Source organism: Pyrus communis, chromosome 7 (assembly GCF_963583255.1).
Source record: "Pyrus communis chromosome 7, drPyrComm1.1, whole genome shotgun sequence".
Lineage (NCBI taxonomy): Eukaryota > Viridiplantae > Streptophyta > Magnoliopsida > Rosales > Rosaceae > Pyrus > Pyrus communis.
Genome location: NC_084809.1, coordinates 26,029,796 through 26,039,530, shown reverse-complemented (window position 1 = coordinate 26,039,530; position 9,735 = coordinate 26,029,796). Strand labels below are relative to the sequence as shown.

General features: G+C 34.5%; 1 protein-coding gene across 1 annotated transcript; it reads right to left on the bottom strand.

The window, feature by feature from the left end:
- Positions 1 to 5,048: 5,048 nt before the first annotated feature.
- Positions 5,049 to 7,667, bottom strand: LOC137740806 (uncharacterized protein At1g66480). The gene is made up of 2 exons (XM_068480608.1): positions 6,961 to 7,667; positions 5,049 to 5,271 (listed from the first exon to the last, which is right to left on the bottom strand). The coding sequence occupies exons 1-2, from the start codon at positions 7,555 to 7,557 to the stop codon at positions 5,209 to 5,211; spliced, it is 660 nt and encodes a 219-aa protein (XP_068336709.1). The 5' UTR covers positions 7,558 to 7,667; the 3' UTR covers positions 5,049 to 5,208.
- Positions 7,668 to 9,735: the final 2,068 nt, after the last annotated feature.

Sequence of the window (9,735 nt, the reverse complement as noted above, 5' to 3'; positions counted from 1 at the left end):
TCCATTCAGTCTTCAATTTTTTTCAAACCACATAAATAATTAATAAATCAAGAACTTATTTCATTGAATCATTTGTGCATAATTAATTAATATAAATATTTATTAAAATGCATTAATTTTATTCAAATTAAACATTAAGTACATATTTAATTAAACCGTTCATAATATAAAAAAAACCTTCTAAATCAGATCTCATTATTAAATAAGCAATAAAATTTAAATAAAAAACATTATTCTACTCCTCCACTGGTAGTTCTGGTTCTCGTTGTAGTTCTGCCGCATGTTGATTATCAAACTTCCATTCCCAGAAACGAGACTTGAACATGTTGTCGATAACCTTCATCAAATTTTGGTTACTTTAGTCAATGTCCCAATAAGGTTGTCATGTGAAAATTAATAAATTAAAATCTCACTATTATAGTATATTTAACAAATATAATTATTATTTAATTGATAACTTAACACATATAGCTAACTCATCAATCAGGTGCATCCTCAGCTCCTCGGGGATGGCTCTCCAAGACTCCCAATCTGCAGCACATTTGTCACGCACCAATACTCCAATGTCAAACCAAAAGTTGATGCACATATCTGACTTCACATCCCTTATTAATTCATCAATAGTGATTCAGAAACAGTTCCCCACCATAAGTGTGTTGGACCCGTACTGCAGCTCTTTTCTTCTTGTCTATCAACAAAATATATATTCATAACACTGAAGCTAAATAAAACTTCATACAAAATGCAAAATTTACAATGTAAACCTTTTCCGGAACCTTCGCCATCCATTGTCTTTGACGATCGCGAACCATAGTCGGCCATCGTACAACAATCAAAGAACAAATTGATTATAATCTGCAAAATTGTAAAGTGTTTTCGAAACAAATTGTGAAGAATAAGGAAAGCAGAAGCATATATTTATAGGAATGTTACGGACTTTGCGTGACGAAGTCTTTGTAATGCAAACATCTGTGCTAAATACGGTATTGATTCCTCTAATTCACATGCACTGAATGCTTTGACCCAAAAACTGAACGACATTTGCGAGATGAAGCCTTTGTTGCGCAAGGTTTAACCACCTTGCACGACAAATGGTTCGTCGCACAAAACATATAGATTCGAAATATGGTGGTAAAGTTAACCACGTTTTTTGTGCCCTTTTAGCGACGAACGTAATTGATTGTAATTATGAAGTTTACGTAAACATAGATATTTAGTATCTATATTTACGTAAACGTCATAATTACAAACAACTATTCAATTATAATATTTATTCTAAAAATAATTAAAAGCTTAAATAAATTGAATTAATCCATTCAATTATTTAAACAACAAAACATGAATTAAAGCCTAATTAAGTTCAAATACATAACCTATAAAAAAAACCTTAAAATTATATTGTCCTCAAAAACATAAATTTAAAACTATTGTTTCGCTTGTCCTCCATTTCGGTTCATGTCATAGCGCCACTGCTTGTAACCTCCCTTCAACACCTCCTCCACCAACTTCATCAACTTTTCGTTCGTATCATCAAGAGTATAGTTACACTATTACACATATATGCAGATAATTAATTACAATATATAACAAAAAATTTCACAAAACTAATTATTTTCAAAATTTGTCACACTTACTAATAATTGATCCATCACCTTCTTCACATTCTCGGGCACATATTTCCAAAAACCCCACTTAGCAGTAGGACAATTATTCTGCATTGCTACACCAATCACACACATAAACTCCACATATTGCCTCATATCATAAGGCCCAGAGGACATGCTCTGCTCTCAGTTTTTATCTTTCATTCGAGCACGAATGAAGTTGTGAAGAATAAGCAGACAATTGCACTAAATACAATATTGATTCCTCATATTCACATGCACTAAATGCCCTAACTCAAAAACTGACTGGACTTTGCACGACGAAGCCTTTGTCGCACAAGTATTCCATTGATTCGCATGCATTGAATGCTCTGACCCAAAAACTCAACGAACTTTGCACGGCTAATCCTTTGTCACCAAAGGTTTCCGCAAGAAAAACTTTGTAGCACATTTATTTTCCCGTAAAAAAACAAAAAATTACTCGCATTTGTCTGATTAACTTTGTGTGACAAGTGTCTTTTTTTCATCGTGCAAACTGTATTGTGCAACAAAGTTGTGCGTCGCGCAAAGTAGCACCTTTCTTGCGCGACGAAGCTATTGTTTTTTTTGCACAAAACACACTTGTGCAATGAATTTTGCTTTGTTGCCCAAACATCTGTCATGCAAATAGTTTTTCCTACTAGTGTAGTGAGGATAAATATGTAAAGAGATAGAGATGGGGAAGCAAACACAAGATCTACATCGTTCACCCTAAGCTTGGCTATGTCGACGGAGTAGAGGAGTTCTCATTAATAGTGAAGGGTTTACACAAATACATAGGTTCAAGTTCTAATGACTAGTTTAAGTACAATAATGACATTATGGATTCATTGTAGGAGAATGGTCTTCATTTATAGTTGAAGAGAATCTCTAGCTTTCATCCGCGATCGATGTGGGACTCTATGAGCTTTATTCTGAAGTTGACATGTGTTGTGCTGTGATTAGCCTCCTGGTTGGAGGGAAACTTTTGTGCTTGGGCAGGGGTGCCTCAGCATGAACCCCTCAGTGGATCCTTGAAGGTATGAAATTGATTGATGCTTGGTAATTTCAGGATTGGTCAAGTATCGTACAAACAACATTTAAAATAAAATTGTTTGTACAATTATGGTGAAAAAACTAAACAAATAAACTTAAATTACTCAGGTAGGTGCTAAGGTGGCTGGGAGAATGGCTCCTGAAGGTCGGTCTGGGTATTCCCAAGCTTATGCCAAAAGCTGACAAAGATTGGGCTAACCTAGCAAAGTACATGCGAACTAATTCTCAGTCATGCGCAGCAACTTTGCTTAAGCACGCCGCTTCATCTCTTGCCATAATTGGCATATGTTTATGCGTTTTACCTGCAGAGTCAAGGCATTCTGGAAGGAGTGAGGCGTCTCTTACACCTAAGTTATACCAACAACTCCCACTCACATGCTAGACTGCCCTTTTTAATCTAAGCAAAACCCACTTAGCCACATAGGGTGTTATGCAGGACTGATTGGTATAGCTGATACGTCAACCCATGCTGTGCAAGGAATAGGCAGCCCTGTTCTGAATAAAAGGCATGTCCTAGTAAAGAAGTACTGCCACCAGCCCCTACTTGCTCTGATGACTTAGAGAAGTGTCAGAGAGCCTAGATCGACTTCTTCTAGCCTATAAATAGGTGAATCAACTCCTTACTTTTTACATAGAAGATCTCAAACTATATCCAAACATATTTGATGGTTGGCTAGTACTAGTCCTAATTTTACAATTGGAAATCTTATAGCTACGTTGTGCGAACCCCCACAATTGGCTACCACTCCTTCCTCTTCTTCCACTTACTCCTTTTATTTGTACCACCAGTGTTACTCTCTAGATCTCTATAATTAAAGCAAATAGTAGTGGCAGTTTGATAGAATCGTCGGGAAAGATTGGTCGCCCCAAACCCGAAAACCTAGTACCTAATTAAGCCTTTTGCTTGATGGAACTTTTTCAAAGTTCATCGAGCAAAGCCTTTGTCGCTGGATTTGTTAACACGTCATTGTGTGCCTTTGCCCAACGGCGTGAAATAGTGGACCAATGCAGAAGTTCGTTGGATAAAGATGACCTAGTCAACGACCATAAGTGTTGTCGCGTAAACATTAAGGTATTACACGCCATTTTATTACCCTTTGCGCAAAAACTTGCCCTATGACAATATGACCCTCTTCCATCTTGTAAAGGTTTTGAGTAAACCTTAAATGTTGACCGGCTTTGCCCTACTAACTAAAAAATCCGTTACGTATAAGGGCATTTACCTGGATTGTCATTGAGCTTTCTAGTTCATGTAATAGTTTTTTTAATTAATGAAAGTTTTTAGTTTGACCAAAAAAAAAAGATATTTATTTTATCTTATACAGTGTTTTAAATATATCACGTACTACATTGAATTAAACATCTTATAGTTTTGGGTAAATCGTAAATCGTTCATCAGCTGGAGTCGGTTGTATTTCATAGCCATTAAGTAATATGCTCTTACTATAAATAGGGCTGATGTACTCCATTATTTAGTTAATGGAGACCTATTATTTCTCTAATTCTTCTTCTTCGTTTCCTCTGTTACATTCCGAAACCCTAGATTACAGTGTAGTTAGCAGTAATAACATGAACAAAAATAAAACTGCAAAGCAAACAAGCATGAATCAAATACTTCAAGTGCAGCTAGCATACTCATATTTTTAATTGTTCGCAGTGCGGATATGGATAAATAGTTGGTGCCATATATATGCAGCATCCTCATATGGTAAGTGCATTGTGCCCACCACTGTTCAAAATTTTGATTTTGTAAGTGTATTATTTTGGTTAGAAGCCTCTCCAACAACTTCCTCCTCCGTATCAAAAGCAAGCAAAGTGAGGCATAGAAAAAGCACCTATGGGCCATTCCCAATAAACATTTCACAAAAATTGAAGATAATTGGAAAACTTTTTTAAAGACGACTTTAAGCTAGCTCCTATCCTAGCACTGCAACCATGGCAAGGCCTTTACCAAAATTCCCCACGGCCTTTTTTTCTTGGCATTTTATCTTCGTCATCACCATCTTATTTTTCTACATATTTTCCATCTTCATCTTCCCTTGTGCTTCTCACAATAATAAGAAATCGGAAAAAGAAACGGAGGAAGTGATCATTGACTCCGAGTCGAAAGACGTAAAGTTTGTGGCCAAGTTAAATTGCAAGATCAGTAGCAAAGCGGTTGCGAGGGCCGAGATGATCCCAAAACATGTTTAGGATGAACGTACGAGCAGCTGACAAAAGGTTGGTTCCTAGTAGAGATTTAAAATAAAAAACTGAAAAGACAAAATAATGTACGTCCCAACTTTTACATTATTTGAAGCTAAATTGACACTCACCGGTCACCATCAAAGCTAAATGATTTTTAGAAGCTTGAATTTCCAGGATACAAAATCATAGAACGGTCTCTATATTATACAAAGAGAAAAACAATTACAGGAGCTAATATTGTATATATTGCAAATATATATGTTACATATATACAAATCAAGGCACCAAAAATGAAGTCTGCAAATTTTGATACTTCATGATTGACTGCATGCGCTAGCGCTAGCTATTGAGGGGCTAGATCTAAACGAATTTCTTCTTCTTCCACAGGGACAAAACTCACTCGCTTCTGCAAAATTATGTTATCAAAGAAGGAATATTGTCAATTCATACATGGAGATATTAACCGAAACAGGAATGCTAGCTATCATTTCCATCTACCTTTCTCTTTTCGCCTCCACTCAAGATTTGACATGTAAACTCCACTTCCACACTCAACTAGGAGAAATTTTTCATTGTGACCGGAACATGGGTGATACATCACGTGTTTTTATGTAAGTGGGGAGAAATTTTATTTTTTATGTTATTAACTTTTTAACACACGTATATCACCATTTGTATAATGACACGTGATGTACCTCATCGTGTTCCGCCCACAATAAAAAATTTCTCATCAACTAGAAACTTTACAGTATAAAACTTTTTGTAGACTGTTCTATATCACTAGTATTTTAGGTAGCAAACTTTTTTGTGGCGACTTTGCTTCCAGGACCCTATATTTGTTTGCAACTTTCATGACTGTCTGTATCTTAAGAGAGAACTTAATTCGGAAAAAATGTCATGCGGCAAGGGGATTACATTAACCATTGTGGTTTTCTTTTTCCTTTGTTTTTTTTGTAGAAACTTCGACGGTACGTTACCAACCAAATTAAGAACTAAGAAACGCATTTGACCATTTTATGTGAGGAATATTACAATTCGCTGACAAAAGTTTTATATTGAATATGTAGACTGTAATACTGAAAGATGGTGTTGTCGGAAGCTTCATACAACTCATTATCATATGTATTTATAGATTAATAGTGCATCTTAACTAGATTTATGATATAAGCATATCGGGTCTCACATTATCATTAGTGAATTGGTAAAACCATGTGATAACGTAACTTTAACAATAAAAGATTCATGTTTAAGTATTCAGTATGGAACATGCTATTGATCTATGGTGTGAGGTAATCGACTAATTGAGGACACTTGAGAGGTGTTCTTTTTTATTTGTGTATTTACATTTTCAGTAAGAAGCCTGGGGCATGCATCCACTATTAACTTTATTAAACAAGGCAGGCAATAAGGTCCACTATCTAGAAAATGCGCTCCCTCTCTTTCCCTCTCTCTCCTTCTCTCAAGCCTAACATTGACCTAATTTCTTATTCGAAGCCTAAAATTGACCAAGAAAAAAAAAAAAAAAAAACATTCTACAAACAGCACAATGTCATCGTATGCACATATGTAAATTGAACAACTAAAATTGCCCATAATTAAACAATTAAAATTGTTCGTAATACTTGTACTCACAATTAAGCTGATTTAGAATATTTATCTTATTATATATATAAGTAATAATGAAAGCGAAGCGATCTACCAATTATTTTAGCTTCTCTATACACCCGAATTAAATAAATAAACATAATCAATAACCATCCTTTAAATGTAACTTTGTAAGAATAATTCACATCACTTGTACGAAAGAAAAAAGAACATCAACTTTGTTGAAGTGTAACTTTGTAAGAATAATTCACAAACTCAATAACCACCCTTTAAATGTGCAAAACTTTCACCAAAAAATTCAAGAGTGCAAAACTATGAACACCTAACATAGGTCACCTGAATATTGGGAATTGAAGAAAGTTTATAACACTAAAAACAAAAGAAAAAGAACAAAATTAATGAAACATCTTATCTTTCTACCAGAAAAAGATGCACACCCAATTCCAAAATATTTCAAAACAAAAAACAAAAAAGAGGGTCAGACTTGTACCTCATGACGCGGCTTGAGGTTGCCACCACCACGCCTCCGCTGCAAAACGCCTTCTTCCTTCTCCACCATCTGCCCTTCGACCTTTCCACCATTATTAACCATATAAAGCTCTATTATCCTCTCAGCAATTTCCACGTCATCCTTACTCTCTTCAACCAGTTTTAACATTTGAGCCTTCGGCAGCCTCATCTTCATCCGCACCGGACCCTCCGATGATGAACTCGACGTTGTCGACGATTCCCTAACACTCGTAAGATCCGACACCGACCGCCGTGAAAGCATCAAGCACTCGAGCCTGTCCTTGGCACTCACTTGAATACCCGACCGCACTCTTCTTTTCACTTGTTTTTCTTCTTCCTCCGCCGGAAACTTGGGGAGTTCGACAAGAAAATATATTTTCTTGGGTTTCAATTCTTGTTTTGGTTCCAGTGGCCTGGCCCTCACGCCAAAACGTTTCACAGCTTCCGAGTTCAATAGGACATGACCTGGGTAGTCCTTCACTACGTCCCATGCCCTTATCGGGGTCTTTACTTTGAAGGTCTCCCCGCTGATTTTCATTACCATTGCTTTCCTTCTTCCTCCAATTGTGTTCCCCATACTTTTCAAAGGATAAGATTGATTCTAGAGTATGACAATATATATACATCCCCATATTTATATATATGATTAGGATTTGAAGACATATGTTTTTTATATACTTTTTGTGAGGTTCACTTCATAATTTATTTTAATAATTTAACCGTTTATTTTTTTATGTTTAGCTTCAAATATGCATGTCTATCAAAAATCATCCAAATTCAAAAACATTGGGCCGTTGAACTATATTTAGTGTTTCCTTATAGAATCGTATTTATTTATTTTATTCACTATAAATGAATGTCTTAATTGTTTTGAATTTTGTCAATTTTTTACAAAGATGATCTATGAAGGATGAACAAAATGTATAAAGTTAAGATTGATGAAATATATTACAAAATGAGTTCTACAACATAAAAGTAAAAAATGTATGCCAAAACATGTATCTTCAAATCTTAACTAACTCTCAAACCCAAATTTTAACATCTGGTAACTAAATCCTCTCCAAGCCCAAGAACACTTGATGCTCAAATGTCAATTTATCATTCATTTAAGGTTATTTTCTACCATCTGACTCTCTCACCAGATCAATTGGAGATGGCCAAAGTTCCCACCTTTGGAAATGAATTTTGTGTTCCTATTCCTGGTGTGGGTCACGATGTCAGACCTGGTTTTTGGGTGCAACTGGACCTAGCATGTAACGCGCAAACAGACGCGTCTTGGAAAATAGTCGCGCGCAAAATGCTGGCAACAGGCCCCACACGTTGGCCACTTGCTGCTTTAGCTTTAGCTATGAGAGCTAAAAGGCTTGGCTGGTTGATTGATGTTTGTAGTTTGTTGTTGTAAGACTTACTTCATCGGGTCACCAAAGGTCTTGAGCGATTGATCCAGCAGAACAACTCAAAAGATAAAGAAGTATCGTTAAATTTTTCATGCTCGTTCCAAGTTTGAAGTACCATTTGTACAAATAAGAATCCCCTTCTCTTAAAGTAAAACTTAAATTTTAAGTTCGAAATTTTCTCTAACTTGTTCTAATTCTTGGGGTAAATATGAGTTTTAACCTAAAATCATTTTTAGGGCCATCATATGTGTGCATTTTTTTTTAGTTTTATATTTATAAATTCATTGAATCTAACAATTATGATCTAACATAATCAAAACTAATGAAAGAAAAAGTTTTAAATCCAACAATTAAAGTAATTAAAAAAATTCTTTCATGTGCTTCATATTCTTTCATAGTGTTCCACATGCTTCATGGTATTGGATTAGTGATTTTTATATTTTTCGGAATCTAAATATTTTTAGGTTAAAATTTTCATAAAATTAAATTAGAATAGTTTACATTTTTTTTTTTTTGAAAAAAAAAGTTACTTTAAGAAAAAAAATTATCTTAAATTCCTTCTTTAATAATCTCGAGCAAAAAATTTAACCCAAAAAAACGTTTCTAGGTTAAAATCTAAATTTTCTGGATTAAAAATTTTAGGTTTTAATCCAAAAGTTGAAGATGTTCTAAGAAAATAAAATCTTTGTGATCCTTCATCTTTTGTCAGAATTTAATTTTTTAGGTGAAGATATTTGTAAAGTTAAATTAAAATATCATTTGTAAAAATGTTAACGAAAAAAAAAAAAAAAAAAATTAGTTGAGGCTAAAACAGCTTGTTCGGCATTTAATATGGTAGAGGTGCTATATTACAAGTGAACTAGATTCCTAAATTAACTTTTCAGAAAAATTAGTCATTGAATTATAAAAATTTGCTTATATCCCTAATATTAGATTCAAAGTTACTATATTCAATTTTTTGTAAATTTAAGTCACGTTACTTGCATATGATACACATTGGAGGGTAGATTGATAATTTTTTTCATAAAGTATAGTGCAGTTAATTTAAGGGTAAATTAGACGTTAGATTCGCAACATATATGAAATGTTAAGGGCTCGTAGGCGAGAAATAAAGGAGATTAAGTGGAAAGCCACTGAGATAGAATCTCTCACGGAAAAGGTTGAGAAAACTTAACAATTAAGCTTTGCATGGGAAGCTGCCACCTGTTTGACGGTATTATTCTAAATTGTATGTCAAGTTGTTTAAGTTGATGAAAAATTTGATAAAATAGCTTTGAATATAATAGTAGGGATGAAATTAGCAATTTTTAATGATTTTAGGGACTTATTTTACCAAAAAAAATAATTCAATGACCTAA

What these genes read in the sequence shown, in the direction of transcription:
- LOC137740806 (XM_068480608.1), bottom strand. Translation starts at nt 7,557, where the DNA reads ATGGGGAACACAATTGGAGGAAGAAGGAAAGCAATGGTAATGAAAATC. An exon ending in ACCTCAAGCCGCGTCATGAG is followed by an intron (nt 5,272 to 6,960) that starts GTACAAGTCTGA and finishes ATAATTTTGCAG; the next exon opens with AAGCGAGTGAGTTTTGTCCC.